Genomic DNA, 19,664 nt, shown 5'->3' with positions numbered 1-19,664 from the left:
AGTAATGTGCATAAAAAAAAAGGAAGAAGCAAAAACAGGAACAGGTATGTCCTTAGGATAAAAAAAAAATGAAAACATGAAATGCACTGTAAGAACAGAAACTTGTTACAGCATTTGAAGTTACCACAGGGAACTTCAAATGGCATCATTGATTCGTGATCCTTTTTTTCTTTTCTTTTTAGAGGTAGAAGTTCATAGCTGGGTTTTGCTCACCCTCCTCACTGCCCCCTTTCTGACCACAGACTCACACAAACACCCACATACATACATACATATATACCTGAAAGACTAGTGCCACTTCTTTGCCTTTCATTAATCTATGTATATGTGTTTGTATTTACAGCCAATGGGTTTACAGTCACTTACTTAGAAAATATTCCAATTTAGGTTAATAATGGGAATGGCAACCCCATTTAAAACCCATCTTCCCTTCAGTAAAAGAATGATCTACAGAGATGTGATACATATAACTCAGAATAGTGGGGGAAAATGCTTCATCCATTTCCTAACGTGAGAATCCTTGGAATTTTATTTTAAAGTCATAAAACACTCAAATTTAAAAAGTTTTCTAAATTTTATTTCCTGTATCTCAGATAAAGGTAAAAGAAAGACAGATACAATGATTATTAGGGTAGCAATCTTTTTTTTTTTTTTTAATTTAAATAGGGTATTGGATGTCATACCATGGAGAATTTTCAATAGGCTTGCTGTGTTTAGTGAGCAAATATTTGGGTGTTAGTGAATTTGCATGCTTTTCCTAAAAGTTAAATGGTTATATGTAAATACATAGCCCTTTGTATGTATGCATATTGAAGGGGAGGGAGGTAGAGGAGAGGGAAGAAGGAAAGAAGGGGAGATAGAGAAACACCAAGGCCATGTGTTTAATTTAAAATGGCTGCTTGCTTCCAAATGCCTGGTTGACCTTGGAAATCTAAATAAATCAACATCTTGGATGTGAACTCTACAGATTTCACCAAAGCACGATCCTCTGAAGGTACTGTACTCAGAAGGTAGCACCTGGTATACTTTAATTGGTGTTATTCCTGACTGATTTGCCTCTACATCAGGGAACACAGAAGAGAACATTTTCCTCCTGCCATCAGCTCGAGGCCCTTCTCTCTGACTTATGAAGAAATATTAAAAGAACTAATATGTACAACTTGAGTAAACAGTGGCTAAGGGGCAATATGCTAATTATGTGAAGAGTTTGAAAGGTACATTCACTGAGGAGGACGAGAAGTTATTTAGCCTGGTAGCTGAATATTGCCAGGAGACACAAAAGCACAGCAAGCAAAGGGAGATTTAAACTAAACGCCAGATCCCAGAATAAATATAACACTCAGCGACGTGAGCAAGCTTGTGGAAATAGGTTGAGATGTTTAAAATACCAAAATACTGAAATTTGCATTTCAAGTAAACATTTATACAAGGGCTGAAATGATAGGAACAAGAGAAGGGCCCATATTAGCCACACTATGGCTAATATGAGAAGGGCCCATATTCCACCAGAGAATTTACCAACAGGTGGAGTGGCAGACTCTGGTCCAGGAGTCTTCCTTTGAGAGAGTAGAGCGAGAGGGTGACAGGACCCCTGGGTTGAGAGCAGCTAGTCTGCCGAAACTGAAAGAATGGGAAAATAGGTGCCCTGAGGGGTACAGACACATGGGGGCCAAGGGAGGGGAACAAGAAGATCTGAGTGCATTTTAAAATTCTGCGACTTAAGATAAATGTGTTGTAGTCCATGCCTTGAAACAAGAAACTGCAGTTGGTCAGATAAAAAAAATGGCATTGTGCCCATTTCCACCTGGGGCCTTGCACTTTCTCCTGAAATAATAAATACCCACAGCAGATACATCCTTAGGACACTGCCAGAGATGCCCCATCCAGCGTTTCAACAGCAGAATACTCAGCACACCCATCCTTCCCCAGTGAAATTGTTCTTTGTTAGCATCATTAAAAGGGAGTGAATGTACACATCAGCTTCTGTCACAGAAAGAACAGAAGATATGGAAATTACCTTCCAATAGTTGGTTCCCATAAGCGAGATGATGTGTTGAATCTGACCCTAGTTTCTGCTGTTGTTTTCTCAGTCAGTTAAGCTAACTCAACAAATGTTTATTGAGTAACTAGTCTGTGTTCCGGAGAAGGCAATGGCACCCCACTCCAGTACTCTTGCCTGGCAAACCCCATGGACGGAGGAGCCTGGTAGGCTGCATGCAGTCCATGGTGTCGCTAGGACTCAGACACGACTGAACGATTTCACTTTCACTTTTCACTTTCATGCATCGGAGAAGGAAGTGGCAACCCACTCCAGTGTTCTTGCCTGGAGAATCTCAGGGATGGTGGAGCCTGGTGGGCTGCCATCTATGGGGTCACACAGAGTCGGACACAACTGAAGCGACTTAGCAGCAGCAGCAGTCTGTATTAGACCCTGTGCTGTGCATGGGGATATTGCAAGACACAGTCTCCAAGGAATTTATAGTCTGGTTCTTTGATTTTCTAGCAACTGAAAAAAAAAGCACATTTCCTCTCAAATCACAGTGGATTAATGAGAAATGATCAAGTGAGAGATTGTGTGTTGTAGGCATAGTGTCCTGTGGGTACAAGAGAAATAGACTAGCAAAAAATGGTAGGATAAGAGGTCCCACTGAAGAATCCAAGAGATAAAGGAAGAATGACAAGAAGGGCCCAGAGATATTGTTTAATATTTTAAATTTTTGTCAAGAGTGTTGAATGAGGGAAGACTGTCTAGTTTCTCTTAACTATATTTGGTTAGCATCTTGAGAATCCCCTGCTCTGATGGACCAGCTGTGCACACTGTGTTCCAGAGAGACAGGTGGCCTTCAGAGCGTAGGAGAGCTAGCATGGGAGAAGCAAAATGACCTTTCTGCCTTATGGGTAGGACATTTAAAGGAAAACTCCCCCTTTTTCCTGAGGGAGTATTGAGTGAATTCTTCCTAAACACATAAGATTGAAAATTCATCCCATGAAGATTTGATTTATTATCTGCTTATCATGGCTTCTCAGGTAGCTCAAATGGTAAAGAATCTGCCTGCAATGCGGGAGATGTAAGTTCAATCCCTGAGTTGGGAAGATCCCCTGGAGAAGGAAATGGCAACGCACTCCAGTATTCTTACCTGGAGAATTCTATGGACAGAGGAGCTTGGCAGGCTACAGTCCATGGAGTTGCAAAGAGTAAGACACAACTCAGTGACTAACACACTATCAGGAAAAAAATGAAATGATGAATACCTACATTAGTATTCATGTGAGAATCCCAGACGCCAAACCCAATAAATGTTACTTTATTTTTTCTAATTCATCACAGTGTTTACTCTCACAGGTGCCATCCTCCCAAATGGACAGGGCCTTGGTTGTTGCTAAAAATCATCTTTCTCATGCCTGGAACTGGTTTATACCTTTCAGAAATTCAAAATGCAAGATCGGTTCAGTTGCTCAGTCATGTCCGACTCTTTGTGACCTCATGGACTGCAGCACACCAGGCCTCCCTGTCCATCACCAACTCCCGGAGTTTACTCAAACTCATGTCCATTGAGTTGGTGATGCCATTCAACTATCTCATCCTCTGTCATCCCCTTCTCCTCCCACCTTCAATCTTTCCTAGCATCAGGGTCTTTTCAAATGGGTCAGTTCTTACATCAGGTGGCCAAAGTATTGGAGTTTCAGCTTCAGCATCACTCCTTCCAATGAACATTCAGGACTGACTTCCTTTAGGATGGACTAGTTCGATCTCCTTGCAGTCAAGAGTCTTCTCCAACACCACAGTTCAAAAGCATCAATTCTTCGGCGCTCAGCTTTCTTTATAGTCCAACTCCCACATCCCTACATGACTACTTGAAAGAAAAATGCAAGATAGGGATTCATTGCTCAGCATTTCTAGTTATTTTATGGAATGGGAAAAGAATTCAGTGTTGTTGGCCATTTATAAGAAAACTCTAGTCCTTTTCTCTTTCTTCTACTAACAACTCTGTACCTAGGAATAAAGTTGATGGATGTGGAAGCAGAGCAGGGTAGAAATCCCAAACTATTCTGAACTCATCTTCAATTCTTTTTTCATTATAATCCACCATTATTCTCAAAATCAATAATGCTGTCTTTACTGTAAATCCCACTTTGCACTTCAGATTTTTAATGAGCTTTGTCCTATTTTAGTCTGCAGATGTCAGTGTTGCCATTTGTCTTCAGAGTATTTATATTTAGCTTGAAGATTCTTAGCATCACTTAGTTGGCATGACTCTAAGTTCATGGTTGCAAGGATGCTGGAAAGATCTTTTTGTCTCCTCCAAGCCCAAATTCTTCCCAGCTAATCCAGTAAAGTAGACTGTTACCCTTTCCAAGATTTCTGTTTTCTTTCTTACCACCTTCAACTTCTGTGGCATGAGAAGTCAGATCTGACTACTTGCATGAGTGTGGAGAAGGGAAAAAGTGAAAACAGAAGGAAGAAAAAAATAGCGTATTATAAATGCAGTAAGTCCCCTATATACAAACCTTCAAGTTGCAAACTTTCAAAGATGCGAATGTGCCCTCACATGTCCAGTCACGTAAGGCATGAGTGAAACTGCAGCTTGCCCTTCATCTCCTATTGCTGATGACTCTTAACTCCTATCTCCCATCTTCTCTTCCTCCTCCAGTCAGTAACTCTTCTTGCCTGTACACAGATGTATGCCAGCTGTTGTACTATAACTTTTCAAGATACTGTTCAATAAGATTAAAAATGTTTTCTTTATTTCTGTTTGTTTTTATGTATTATTTGTGTGAAAAGTATTATAAACACATTACATTACATTACTATATAGCTGATTATGTTAGTTGGGTACCTAAGCTAACTTTGTTGAACTTATGGACAAATTGGCCTTAGGAACGTGCTCTTGGAATGGACCTTGTTCATATGCATACTGTAATATGCAGCTACGTGTTGTCATTTAGCCACTACGTTGTGTGTGACTCTTTTCAACCCCATGGACTGTAGCCTGCCAAGCTCCCCTGTCCATGGGATTTCTCAGGCAAGAATATTGGCGTGGGTTGCCATATCCTTCTCCAGGGGATCTTCCCACCCAAGGATGGAACTCATGTCTCCTGAAGTGGCAGGCGGATACTTTGCCACTGAGCCACCAGACTAGCCCATATGCAGCTAGGCACTTACAGACTAATTCTATAAAATTTTCAGTAGAAGCATGTACTTGATAATGTGCAGGACTCCAAACCAAATTATTATAACTATTCCCTTTTTGTTGCTGGGATTTCAAAGTTTCCTCAAAACTAGTGATAGTGACAATTAACAGAAGACGCGAAACTTAAGAGAATTCCTGACAGCTGTGTTAAAGGATGTTATCAAGAGGCACTACCTTTTATTTGGAACCTAGTTAGCAGAGTTAGCTGACATATTTAGACAGTGAATTTGTCTCTCTGCTGGCTGGCTGTTATGTTGATTTGGCCTTCAGAGAATTTCCAGAAAAGGAAAGCAGCTTGTAGTATCTGAACAGAGCTATTATTTGGTACCGTTTAGTGTAGAAGGACCAGAAGCAGTGGCAGGACTGTGTCCTCTAGGACCCTCCCAGCTACTCTGTTCTAATGCAACAGCAGAGGCATTGGTAACTTGAGGGTGACGGAAGTTGAATTTAGCTGCAGTCTGTAGGACTTTCTGGCCAAACTCTTCCCTACTCAATCCCCATTCTTCTTCACCTTCTCTCTCCCCTTTTTCTCTTCCTCCCCCTCCATGTCTCACCCCTGCACCTGCAGAAAGAAAGTCATTTAATCAACAAACCTGCCTATCTTGAAATTTCTTTATAAAAATGGACACATCCAGCTTTGTGCAGCTTTCCAAAATGGGCCTCCAGACCCCTGGTTCCAATGAATTAGGCCAATGATATTTAGCTCCCTAGCCCTCCCCACCCCACCATGTGGCAAAATGAGCCATCAGCAGCACATTCTCATGGATCTGGTCCATGCCCTGAAAGTCTCATGGATGATGTAGTTTGGTACTGAAGAAGGAAGCCATAATAACTACAACACAGGGTTTCGGACATGACCTTTGTGAATAGAATTCCACGTAAGCTGGGTGAGAAGACTGACAGCTTCTCAAAAGGAAGCAGCTTGTCCTAATAACAACTTTAGTGGAAAGTGTGATTTGCAATGTGGTCTAATGGATGATTCAGCCCTTCGGGGCTGCCTCTCTGAGCCCTTTACAACTGGCATGCCCCTCCCCACAACTCCCACTTTGCTCTAAGCCTTTAACCAGTGACTGAAGAGTGTGATGTATAAACATTCCAGTTTCTTGACTCTTGATGGGGACAACTTGGAACTGGGCTCCATGCTGTGCCCAGAGCTCCCTGGGGGACTGAGCCAGGCTGCCCGCTGTGAAACAAGACTTGGCACTGCTCCCTGGCTTGGCTCCTTTCTCTCCCAGATCCCATTTTCCCACTCCCCTACCAGTTTTTCCTGAGAACACTGTTTCCTTTATCATTTTCACATGACTTTTTGTCTTGGAGTCTGCATCCATAGAGCCTGACCTCAGACAAAGAACACTATCAAATTATTGAAAAGCCATGTGGATTTATTGCTTCTAAAAAGAAAAAGAAAAAGGCGATCTGCTGCATATTTTAGACTTAAAAAAATCATGCAAACCTCTGTTTTTCAGGAAGAGAATTTGAAGGAGAAGAAGAATATCTGGAGATCCTCGGCATCACCAGGGAGCAGTCAGGCAAATACGAGTGCAAAGCTGCCAATGAGGTCTCCTCGGCGGATGTCAAACAAGTCAAGGTCACTGTGAACTGTGAGTATGGCAGGAGCTGGCAGAGGCCATGTGCCCAGGGCCCGCCTCCATGTCCCGCGAGTTCTACAGATCCTGTTAGCAAGAGAACATTGCATTCCAAGCAGATGCTCCTTTGGTCAGGGATGCACATTTGTACATTGGACATATCCAAGGGCAGGACTTGGCCTTTGAATTTGATAAATCAACTGTACCAATTCTAAATATAACCCATAATGCATTCAACAATACACTCTGTCTTTGACTCCAACTATAGAATTAAGAAAACATGATCAGACAGCACTAGCAGTTCAGGCAATCACTCTTCTGGTCTTTGTGAAGACAAGGTCATACCACTTTAGAAAAAACAACAATTCGTATCTGTTTTAGCTGGAATTTCCATCTTAATGGATTGTTTGTCAGAAGAGAATAATTCAAGATCATATTTTATCCTCGGCTATTGAGCTAATTGGCCTTGGGAACAAACTTAAGCCACCGTGGTCAGATACCATGTGTCCCTGACGGTGACTGGGGATACCTGATAGGTTAATATTGGTTATGCATTTGTCCCCAAGTTGGGCAGATTAGAAAGGAAGATTTCAGTAAGATGCATAGGTAAGTGGGCATACTTTGAACTTCTCAGATGAAAGGATCCTTAGATGTAGTTCAAAAGAGAAGAGGGGGGAGGCAGGGGCAGATCCACATGATGTGTGTCACCCAGCAAAGGAATAAAGAGAATTCGTTTACCCTGTTCAGCGAGGAGTGACTTTCCATGTCATTCAAGTTCCACATCACATAATTGTGGCTAGTTACAGGGACAAAAGTGTGTCCTGACAGTTCTTCTCTCCTGTGTGTTTAACACATACACATACACAAGTACATACTCCACACAGACACATATGCACAGATGACATATATACACACATGCCCAAAAGCGCACAGATACACATGCGTAGACATCTTAACCCATATTTGAAAATATGCTTTGGACAGTGAAAAGGTACTTTCCACCATCTTAAGCCTTCCATGCAGTTGACCTAAGTGCTGCTGGCTCTGTATGAAGTGCTAGCCAGGTAGATACCAGTGACTCTGTTTCAGGGTTTGAAACACTAAAGCCCAAGGAGGTGTAATTGCCTTTCCAAAGTGACACAGAAAGCAAGGGTGAGAAAAGGGATTCAGACTCCAGTCTGATTCTAAAGCCCATGCCTTTCCTTAGGAGAAAGAGGAACAGGTGTTTTCAACTCTTAGTATGTACTAAGGGATTTATATTTGAGCTTTAATCCTCACAGCAAACTCATAGGATAATCATCCTTAGTCTGATTTTAAAAAATTGGAAACAGAGGCATAGAGAACCAAGGAAATTTGCCTTAGGTGACCTGGTCTATTCTGGGCTGCGCTCTTTCCCATGGCCTTGCTCCAGCCTGGCAGCCTTCTGAAACAGAAAGCGAAATCCCCTTCACACCAGACTTCGACGGATCTACAGATACAACACTGCTGTATCATCTATGGCACTCATTTCCGAGAAGCAAGGGGCTGCGTTTGAAAAGGTCCAGAGTGTTTTTATCCTGTCACTGTCTGTGATCATTTTTTTAAGTAATAGAGATTTGAAATTCCAGTATTACTATTCTTTTCCAGTCCTGGGTGTGTTTCAAAGACACATTAATGATCTCAATGTTATAAAATGCTTTAGGACCTTTTTTCACATGAAAGGCAATTTCTCTGGTGTTGATATAAGTTTATAATTAGGTTAGCTAGCCTCTTTTATGTACACACAGCCATGCCGTCCTCTTCCACCTCTTCTCTGACTTTTGGAGTTAAGATTTTATTTTCTCTTAATTGACCTTCATCTTAATTAGATTTCTGAAAGTCCAATCATGGAGTACATTGAAAATATTTATGCTTCCGTTGTGTGAAACATCAAAGCGGTCGGCGTTGCAGATGGTTCCCTAGATCAAAGCCAGCCGCCTGGGTCCTATTATTATTAGTGCAATTAGTCTGACACTGCTCCTTCTTGACTGTCCCTGAAGTGTAACTTAGAACAGAAGAAAATACTGATAATTTTCAAGAAAAGCCCTTTATAAAAATGTGAGCTTTTCCAAATGATGAGTGAACCACAGAAGAATATGTACAGAGCCTCAAGATGCTACAAAGACATGTCATAAGGAATTACACAGGAAACTAAAATGAGCTTAGTCAGCCAGTCTGTCCTAAACGGCAGCACCTAACACATGCTTTATAAAAATTTCTCCGTAAATGTTTACTGAATGAATAGGTGACCCACACGCTCACAGGTAAATTCTGCTCTCTTAACATTTCTCCAGACTTTGGAAATTGATATTGGTCACAAATCAAGAAGCATATTCTAAGTCAATGTCCTTTGGAAACACCTTGTTACCAGCACTTCATTAAGCTGTGTTTATATTATATTAAAACAACTAGGCACTGCACCTGTTGTCCGTTCAAACAATTCACCCTACTTAAATGCAGTTGTATTAAGAAGATGAAGTCTCCAAGATGAAATTACAGTTTGAGGTCTGGTTAGCAAAATTCATCGAAACTGACAAATTTCCAGCATCACCTTCATCACCTCACATAAGCCTGCCTACCCAGGTGGCTAGGCGGTAAAAGAATCTGCCTACCAATGCAGGAGATGCAGGTTCGATCCTTGGGTCGGGAAGATATCCTGGAGGAGGAAACTGCAACCCACTCCAGCATTCTTGCCTAAAGAATCCCAAGGACAGATGAGCCTGGTGGGCACAGTCCACGGGGTCACAAAGAGCTGGCCATGACTGAGCACAAGTAGTTGTTTTACTGTGAAAATGGTCTATTCTTTAAGCTGATTCCTCTTCCTTTTCAAGGCACAAGGTTTGCAATTAGGACAGGGGAGCAGAATGACTAAGAGAATTAATGGCTGAATAGATCATCATAATGAAACTGATTCAGCATACCACTTAAAAAAAAAAAATCCCAGTGCTGGTAATTTTTTCCTACTTGCATCTCATTGATTCATTTACTTAGTTGCCAACAGATATTTGTTGCAGGGCACTGAAAGCTAAAGCAGTAAACAAGAGAGTCAAAACAGTTCCTCTGTTTAGTTCACAAACTGGATCTTACAAGCTCTCCTTTTTATTCCTCTTGGATAATTCAGGTGACTCAGAGGTTAAAGCGTCTGCCTCCAATGCGGGAGACCCGGGTTCCATCCCTGGGCCAGGAAGATTCCCTGGAGAAGGAAATGGTAACCCACTCCAGTATTCTTGCCTGGAGAATCCCATGGATGGAGAAGCCTGGTAGGCTACAGTCCACGGGGTTGCAAAGAGCTGGATACGACTGAGCGACTTCACTGGACAATCCTTCTCCACAGTTGGTCTGCAGCACTGTGCATAGCCATTTGCATTAGACATGCAAAATCTATTTTCTAAGTGGTAGGAAGTCCCAGAATTTACAGAAGCTAAATTATTGACCTGAAATCTCTTCAACTAAATAAACTTAGTAAAATTTCATTTAATAGGCAGGACTTCTATTTTCTCATCTTAGAATTTAGCTACCAATTTCATCCAGATACCAACCCTAGGGACCACTGTCCTTCCATTTACTGGTTCTAGGTGTAATTCCTCAATTTCAGTTCTCATGGAGAGTTAAAAGTAGCTACTCCTGGATCTGTCTTATCCCAGTGCCCAGTATCCCAAGGATAATGTCTAGTGCACAGTAAGTGTTCAGCAAGTGCTGCTGCTGCTGCTGAGTCGCTTCAGTCATATCTGACTCTGTGCAACCCCATAGACCGCAGCCTACCAGGCTTCCCTGTCCCTGGGATTCTCCAGGCAAGAACAATGGAGTGGGCAGCCAGAGGACTGAATTTTATCTGGACTCTTCTTATACTGGATGCTCTTCCGATTCTTGGAGAAGTTTTTCTCAAAATCTGGCCCCCAGCTGTCAGGCCTGCTGCCGAACCCATTGAGCAGCTAATATTCCTGCCTTCAGCTTTTCCACGGCTACCTCTCCAACTATGATCACACTGTCACTCTGTTACTTTTATTTTCTTCTTTTCTCCCTTTGAACTCAGGTCTACCTCCACTCTGGTGTCCAGAGCTAACCAACCCAACAAGGTGCTGTGGGACATGGGACCTTGGCGTTTCTAAAGCTCACCCTTACATTCGATCAGTTCAGTTCAGTTCAGTCACTCAGTCGTGTCCGACTCTTTGTGAACCCATGAATCGCAGCACACCAGGCCTCCCTGTCCATCACCAACTCCCAGAGTTTACTCAAACTCACGGCCATCGAGTCGGTGATGCCATCCAGCCATCTCATCCTCTGTCGTCCCCTTCTCCTCCTGCCCCCAATCCCTCCCAGCATCAGAGTCTTTTCCAATGAAAGTGAGGTTACCTACCATATTTTCCACAACTGTGACTGGGGACATCCTTTGTCTCCAGATAATATATCTGTATTTTAACTGAACTCTTCAATACTTTGATTCATCACCTAATGATAAAAGTTGAGGAAAATAACTGCTCAATATGGAACCAGACTGGCTACCTTCTCTAACACTTCATGGCTACACCTCTCTATTCTCCATGACAACCTGAATTTTACTCTTGTGTTGGGGATGATGTCAGTAAAGACACATCCTAATGTCCGTGAATCTATTATGGGATTGTCAGATGAACTATTCAGTAAGAATCCAGAGTACTGCAATTTTCTACTGGAACTTTGAAATGTGAGCAATAACCATCATTTCCTGCGTACCTCCAGAGTACCAAGACTATTGGAGATTTTGTATAGTTCACTGTAATCACCTCACCAACAGTGGCCAACCAAGGAAAGAGTGTATGGGACCTGGCCTGCCTCCACAAAAGGAGTATTGACCTACTTTATCACTGACAGTTTTTGGTATGTTTGCTTTAGTATTGCTGGTAACATATGGATCTTTAAAAAAAAAAAAAAGACAACTTTTAGTTAGTTTTATTGTTTTTAAATTCTCTGAAAACAATGACTTTCTTATTGCCGATGTTCTATGGCCCCACCCACCCAGCTGGCCCACCATCACACATTAACCTGGGGGATAATCAAATCATCCCATGCAGAGGACAAAAACAGAGCTCAGAAAACGTAAGCATTGTCTGCCACAAGACCAAAGAACCTGTGAGTGGTAGAGACAGGACTTTGCCCAGGTCTAACTCTAAAGCCCTCTTTCCTTCCAAGATATCATGTGACAAATAGTAAAAATAATAATAATAATAAATGTCATCACTTCAGATAATAAATGTGCTCTGACATATGAGACTTCATTTGGTCTTTTCATCAAGCCTGTGAGACAGGTAGGAAGGTCTTATTATCTACATTCAAAGGTGAGGGACTCTAAGAAGTTAACATGTCACCCTCAAGAGGCAACAACCTAAGTGGCAGAGGCAGCAATTGAGCCCACAAATCCTGATTTCTAGTGTGGGTTTATATCCACTGTTCCAGTGTATGTTCTGCCACTTTGGGTGCTTTATAATAGCTGAATATGTAACATTTACCTTCTAAGCTACCAGCATGCTCTCCAAAATGGTGTTCTTCCATATTAGGAGTCAATTTCTCTCCAAAAGAACTCATTCAAATGGAAATACAGAGAAGTTCAGAGTATGGGCTTCAGAACATGAGTTCAAATATGGACTCCATCAAATGCTGGCTGTGCGAATTTGCAGAATTAACTAACCCTCTGCAGACCTGCCTTCTCATTCATAATATAGGGTTAATAATCCTTACTTCTAGGGCTACTATTTGGATGAAAAGAATGAATAAAGCCTAGGGGAGTGCTGACACATGGTAAATGTCTATAAATTGAATCTTTTATTAAGAATTTTGCTCCTTTATACTATTATTCCAAACACTGGGAAGATTAAATGGATGATATTCTGTTTGCCAGGCCACTATCATTGTTATCATGTTCATTCTAATTGAAAGAGTCTTGTTGATGGTGATATAAGAAGAAAACCCTTATTAATATTTTCAGAACCCCAAATTTTAAAGTAATAACCAGAAGAGCCCTCTGACAATTGTAAGCTATTGCAAAGTCAGGTAAAGAATAACAATGGACCTCTGTGCAGCATTTTTATTAAGCCACATTTTAATTATAACTGTATTTTGAACAAGGACATCTATTATTTTAACCATACTAGACATGCCATGATATGATTTGTAATAACTTTCTTAGCCTCACCTATACAAAGTTCATTATAAATGAATTTTGAAATGTTCATTCCAATAAGCTGTGGGACAGAACAGACCTGCACCATTGTGTCATTTGAGAAATACTAGAAGTAATGAACTATTCATACATTTACCATTCTCTGTGACTACACCTTGGTATGAGAAACTTCCTAGATGTTCAAGGAGAAGAACAAGTGTTTGGCCTTTATAACTGACCAGTTCATCCTGTCCCAAGATCAATGCATTTAAAAATATTCAACCCTAGTTCAACACCACCCTCACCATGCTGGCATCTCTGGGGAGCTAATAAATAGCTTGTGTGTGTGTGTGTGTGTGTGTGCGCGCGTGCTAAGTCACTTCAGTTGTGTCTGATGCTATGTGATCCTATGGACTGTAGCTTGCCAGGGTCCTCTGTCCATGGGATTCTCCAGGCAAGAATACTGGAGTGGGTTGTCATTCCCTTCTCCAGGGAATTTTCCCTACCCAGGGATTGAACCTGTGTTTCATGTCTCCAGCATTGACAGGCAGGTTATTTACCACTATCCCATCTGGGAAGCCCAATAAATAGCTTACTACTTAGCTATTCAGGTTCTGAGAAATGAGTAAAAGAGACATACAGGAGGCCCAATTGCCCCTATTGTGAGAAATCAACATGGTTAGAGGTAGTAACTTGGTGTGCCCCATCTACCTCCCCAGACATGGCAGTCCTGGACCAGGACAGGCCTGCCCACATGAGAGCAGGAAGGAGAGAGCCTATGTAAGACATCAGTCTAGAGAAGCAGAGAACCTCTGATCCCCACCAGAAGTTTGGTCCCAGAAGAAGGAAAGAAGAGAGATGAAGCAAACAAACCGAGTTTGTTCTTCCCTAATTTTTCTGGTAGAAAAATCACCCCCTGGGTTCCAGAGCAAGGAGGTTTACTAAGTAAGCTCCCACCCACCACACGGAAGGAAACATCCAGAGTGAGGAAAAACACTTCTGTAAAACTGTACAGCTAGGACTTGTATGACTGGTCCCATGCTGGAGGGGCTGGAAGACCTCCACCATGGACTCTTAATATGTTGAGGCGCTCCAACTATGAGCTCCAGGGTGGTGGCAATGGAAAACATGGAGTCTGGCCCAGGTTGGGGCTGGTCATCACACTGTTAACCATGTGGTCCAGAAACTCACAAACACTGGTGAAAACTCATTTTACAAATTAAGAAGTTAAACAAACCTATAGACTCACAAACAAGATCAGCCCTCTGCTCAACATTCTACAGATTGTAGGGTTATTAGCAATGTAAGAACCTAATCTAATACAGCAAGGCGGTGAAGATGGGAAACTAACATTATTCATTGGCGGCATCACGTGGGTACTCAGGTTGGAAACTTGGGTGTTATCTTTGATACTCCTCCCTCACTGTTCACATCTAATCTTGTCCGTTCTGCAGCCCATATCTCTCCATCTCAAATCGGCCCTGTTCATTCCTTTCCATCCCTTTTATCACAAACCTAGTGCAGGCTATCTCTGGGTTCCTTCAGCAATCTCCAAATGATCCTCCCTGCCTCTGGTTCCAGCATGTTATAGATGACAATATTGCAACAGTGGGACTCTAGACAAAGTAATGAGCTCTCTTAATTATGAAGGACAGAGACTAAATTTGAGCTCAGATCTGTCAAACTTTAAATCCAAGCTCTTAATTTTTACTCAATGCCCCACCTCTGTACAAATACCTCCCTCATACCACTACCTCTAATCATTACATTAACCTCTGAACTCATGTGCTCTAACAATCGACATAACCAATTATGGAATGAAAGAATTTTAAAAGGAACCTTGGTGATCATTTTAAACTAATTTCTTATTTGAAAATATGAGAAAGAGAAAGCTCAAAGGGGTACAGACATTTGACCAGGCCACAGCTCTGGTTAAGAGTCATAATCAGACCTCCAGTTTCTATTTCTGGTTGCTAATCCTGACCCCTCAACCCATATATTAGATAAATGAGTTACAATTTTGAAATTAGCAATTTAAGGATTAAAGGTATGAAAATACACTTGGGTCCTCATGCTACCCATTTGTGATGAATGGGCTGTTTGGGTTAGAATTGGCCGTTTTTGTTTTTTTTTTTCCCAAGTTGAAGGGATACTCTATAGATCTCTAATGTATTGTTCCTTCATTTTATAAATAATAAAACCAAGCCTCAGAAAGATACAGTGTGTGATGGGAAGTCCACACAACCAAACAGAGACTAAATTCCAGCAAGCCTAGGTTCTAGTCCAGGGTTCTTTCCACTCTCCATGTTGCCTTTCTGTGTCTCTACAGAAATGAGGAGATCAATCTAAAACAGAACAACAACCCCTCCCTCTCTGGCACGTGTTTACGCATGGGCTGGCCTTGCTCTCCAGGTGTGCTCTAACTCTTCCTCTCTCTGACAGTAATTTAAAGATGCCCAAGCTCACGTGAAAATGAAATGGGGGAGAAAATTGCAGACTAACCTGATGCTTTTGTACGTCTTTTTAAACTAAGAGAATCCAGATCTTCTAGAGGCAGAAAACTTGGAAAATAGTTTTTGATTATGAAGATAAAACCCTGAAAAAAAAGTGACTTGAACCAGGTGCTAAAGAGCAGAGATGAATTCAATGATTTTTTAATACTAAAGTTCACTTCACTAATTTACCTAAATAAGGTTTTTCATCTGTAAAATATAAACAGGTGGTTTGGGTCTATTTTATCCATGTACACACAGCCAAGTTGCCATTTTCTGGCAAATGACCTTTGGACAGAAGTTTTTTTCTCCTTGAAAAGTCCATAAATTGCACAAACACAGCATCCTCAAGCCTAGAGCTTAATTTTACCCTTGTGCCTGAGTCCTGTGATCCTGTAAACCCTTGTTCCACTTTCCATGGGATTACTTGAGAGAATCATGGAAAATTAGAATGTATTTCTGAGCTCATTTCAAGGCTGTCAGTTTTGTAGGCCCAGTACTAAGCAGAAAAAATCAAGTGTGCAACAGCCAAAGAGAGAAGATGGAACCCCAGGAAGATATTCATGTACCACGATAGACTTCAAACTGCACTCTCACTCATAAAAGCAAAACTGACCTGGAGAATGGAAATAATGGAACACAGAGGAGGAAAAACAGTATAGCAATTATTTAGCATCAGTTTGTTTTCCTGAATTCTTGCAATGGTATCAGGCTAAGCCTGAGATAAAAGGACTTTAGTGCTCTATGGTTTTGGTCAGATTTCTTACTACCATCTCTGAAGGTAACAATAATAATGATGCTGATGAAGGTGAAAAAGAAAAAAGCTCAGATTACACATTCCAAATCCCAAGTCCTTTAGTATCACCACTTAATGTACAAAAAGAAAAAAAAAAACTATGTAAATATGATAACCTGTGATTGGAATAATGGATGATCTATTGGAAGAGAAAAAGAAACCCTAGATTTCATTTCTATAAAACCCTTTTCAGTGCCACATTTAAATAAACCAAGTCTACAGTTTCATTGATCTCTGATTTTCATTTAGTTTTCTAGTGATCAATCCCATTCAGCTGATCACATCATTCACATAAATGGAGCTTTAAGACTGTTATTGTCCTGCTCCTCTGCAGTCACACTATTCTTTCTAATTCCTCCTGGCATGGAAATTCTGGAGCACCATCCAAAGGTCATGTAAACTAAACTGTGTGTCTGTCCTTCCTATAGATCCTCCCACTATCACGGAATCCAAGAGCAACGAAGCCACCACCGGCCGAAAAGCTTCCCTCAAATGCGAGGCCTCGGCAGTGCCTGCACCTGACTTTGAGTGGTACCGAGATGACACCAGGTTTGTTCCCAATCTGCTGGGCCCTCCTGGGTCTCACTCCTCAGCGAGGGAAACCAGAAGCCCTGATGAAACACCCACCCCAGCCATAATTACTAGGCCTTTCCAATTAGACTATTCCTTTTCCAAGGCATTTTACCTAGTGCTTTGGAGCTGTAGCTCTTGGACTCCAGCCCCAAAGCACGCAGGTTACATGCACAGAGTGGGCAGTTTCCACCTGCATGTCTTTCTCGCCTGGAACAGAAACCAAAGCCCAGTGAAACTCATCCATTCCCGAGCTATCTCCATCAGTAGACTTTATTCTGATACTTTGGGACTGCGCCATTAAAATGAGGAATTGAGCAGGATCAACAGGCTCTAACTACTTCCTTTCGCTCCCTTTTCTTCAATTTAAAAGATGAAAAATAAATGACTACGCCAAATCTTCATAGTTGTTTCTCTTTACTCTTCTGTCTTTGAACCCTTAGGATAAATAGTGCCAATGGCCTTGAGATTAAGAGCACGGAGGGCCAGTCTTCCCTGACAGTGACCAATGTCACTGAGGAGCACTATGGCAACTATACATGCGTGGCTGCCAACAATCTGGGGATGACCAACGCCAGCCTCGTCCTTTTCAGTAAGTATGCCAAAGAGGGAGCCCACTTAGGAGAACCAAGTCGAAGTTTCTCCTGTGGAAAATCTGAACATCATTCCCTTACTATTAAATATAAACTTATGCAAAAATCAGAGTATCACCACTGAAACAAAACCACAAGTTCTCAATCCCTATCATAAGACAAAATTTACAAATGGAATACCTGCCCTCTCTAGTCCCTGACTTACTTGTGATAACTGCCTTGTTTCTTTGTCTGATTTTTTTAGTTTTTCTTTCCTGGTTGGTTAAACTGTAAGAATATTCATTCAACAAAAATCTCTCTGGTGATGGTCTCTTTAAGGAGCCTAGATGATGTAAGATCCTGGAAAGTGGATGGCTCTTTAAAAATGGCAGGCATGGGAGTGATTGAAGAAGCAGTATTCAGGGAGGATGGATAAGGTGCTGGGAGAAGGGAGAAGCTGGAGAAAGAAAGTGTATTTTTAACAACACAAGAGGTAGAGTGGAATGAATGATTAAAACATAATATAAAATCTAAAGGAGGAGAAATGGTTGCAGAAAGGTTTCAGTATGACAGCAAGAAACATTATTTATCTGATAGATTTTTTGGAAGAGAAATAGGATGATGAGAGAGAGAAGCAAAGATTCTTCTGAAGACCAAAGAAGATCCTCAAGGCAGACTAAGGAAGGGCAAGTTGTTTTAAGTTACTGGAAACAGTAATTTCATAGGAAAGCCCACCTTCTAGTCATTCCCTTGAACAGCATGTTATAGTTAGATACCTGCCCCCCGACTTGTTGGCCTGGCAGCTATGAGCATATGAGCGTAGAATCAGATGCCTCCTGAAAAACAGAAGTATGATCCATGAGATCAGGGTAAATGAGGACAATTAGGATAGGAAAATGTTTATCAGGATAAGTAAAACAAACCAAAGAGTTAGTACATGCTGGACCAGAGAGTTCATTTGGCCAGAGAAAGTCCAACAAATTTATTATTATTATTATTATGAAATAACAAGCTACCAGAAGCTTTGTTGTTGTTGTTTCCTTCATGGGCTAAATTGGAAAATTTAGAAACACTAGGGCCAGGAGAAATGTCTTCATCTTGCTTTATTCAGTTTAGATAAGCCTTCAAGGAAAAGATATTTAAGAGAAGAATCAATTTAAGAGTTCCCTTGAAACATAATATTAAAGTCATTTTAAAACTGTTCAAGATCCAACTCCACTTACTAAAAAACAAACAAAACACCACTGCAAACTCTTCTGAATTTGACCTTCAGTTTCTCATCCATAACTCCCATTGACTTCAGTCTGTAAGTTTGATGGGATACAGGTGTGCTACAAATGCTGTGTCAATATGAAGTTTAAAATTCATATCCTTGTCTCCAAAGACCAAACCTCAGTGTTTTTGACTTAAGCTGGAGACATTGATATCTCAAAACATTTGAGAAGACATTTATTAAGAAATGTACTTACCTGTTTCATTCCTGACATTAAGGATTCCATAAATAGAGGGGAAAGCAGCCTCAACTCTGAAACTTGAGATTCTGACAAATCTAAGGGGAGCTGATTAAGTAGAACAACATACAGATAACAAGAGGTTTTTAGGGGGATTGGAAAAGAGAAAATGGTATAATTGGATTAGTTAGAGAAAGTGAGCAACTATAAATTGGCATAAAAGTATCTTCTTCTCCCACTCAGAAGGACTGTGCTATGACATATTTCAAATAATAAATACAATGATACCTATAGACTGAGAAAGAGGAAGGGCAAGAAGGATAGAAAGATGGTGTAGGCTCCATGGTAGCCTATTTTACACAGGTATGAAAGAAAGAAAAAGAGGAAAAGAATCATTTGAAGAGGAGAAAAAGAGCACAGGCTAGGTCAAAGATAATAAAGATACCACTGGTAGTAATGAAAGGTCATCTCAAGCTCTAAAATACTATGGTTCTGTTCACAAAAGTCCACGTAAAGGACTCCACCCAGTAAGGTAAAGAAATATCAAGAATCTTACAGAATTTCTGCTTGTTAACTAAGAATCAAGAAATCGGGCAAGTGTATCATGGTCATATTGTCCTTGATGGTTTTGTAGAAGTCACCCTCATTATACATCTGAGAAGTGCACAGGGCTGTGGTTAATGTGCCACTTCCGGGGCACCCTCTGCAGGGCCGCCCACACAGGCACCTGCTCTGCACACAGACACCTGTCTCAGCATTTGGCCTGGAATTGATTTCCCATTTGATGGGAATGTTAGGAGGTGTAATCCTTATGGAAGAACAGATGCAAAAGGTCACTGAGCTTTGAGGTG

General features: G+C 41.2%; 1 protein-coding gene across 3 annotated transcripts in view; it reads left to right on the top strand.

Moving 5' to 3' along the window:
- The window catches only part of LOC102392575 (limbic system associated membrane protein), a 703,099-nt gene that overhangs the window by 642,730 nt on the left and 40,705 nt on the right, over window positions 1–19,664 (top strand). For all 3 annotated transcript variants that reach the window (XM_044942049.2, XM_025284375.3, XM_025284385.3), the window contains exons 4-6: window positions 6,659–6,793; window positions 16,649–16,769; window positions 17,234–17,382. In XM_044942049.2, coding sequence (XP_044797984.1) covers window positions 6,659–6,793; window positions 16,649–16,769; window positions 17,234–17,382 — 405 coding nt within the window. The remainder of the gene's footprint in view (window positions 1–6,658; window positions 6,794–16,648; window positions 16,770–17,233; window positions 17,383–19,664) is intronic.

The sequence above is a fragment of the Bubalus bubalis genome, chromosome 1 (assembly GCF_019923935.1).
Source record: "Bubalus bubalis isolate 160015118507 breed Murrah chromosome 1, NDDB_SH_1, whole genome shotgun sequence".
Classification (NCBI taxonomy): Eukaryota; Metazoa; Chordata; class Mammalia; order Artiodactyla; family Bovidae; genus Bubalus; species Bubalus bubalis.
Note: the sequence above shows the minus strand (reverse complement) of the source record. Positions and strands in the feature narration are given on the sequence as shown.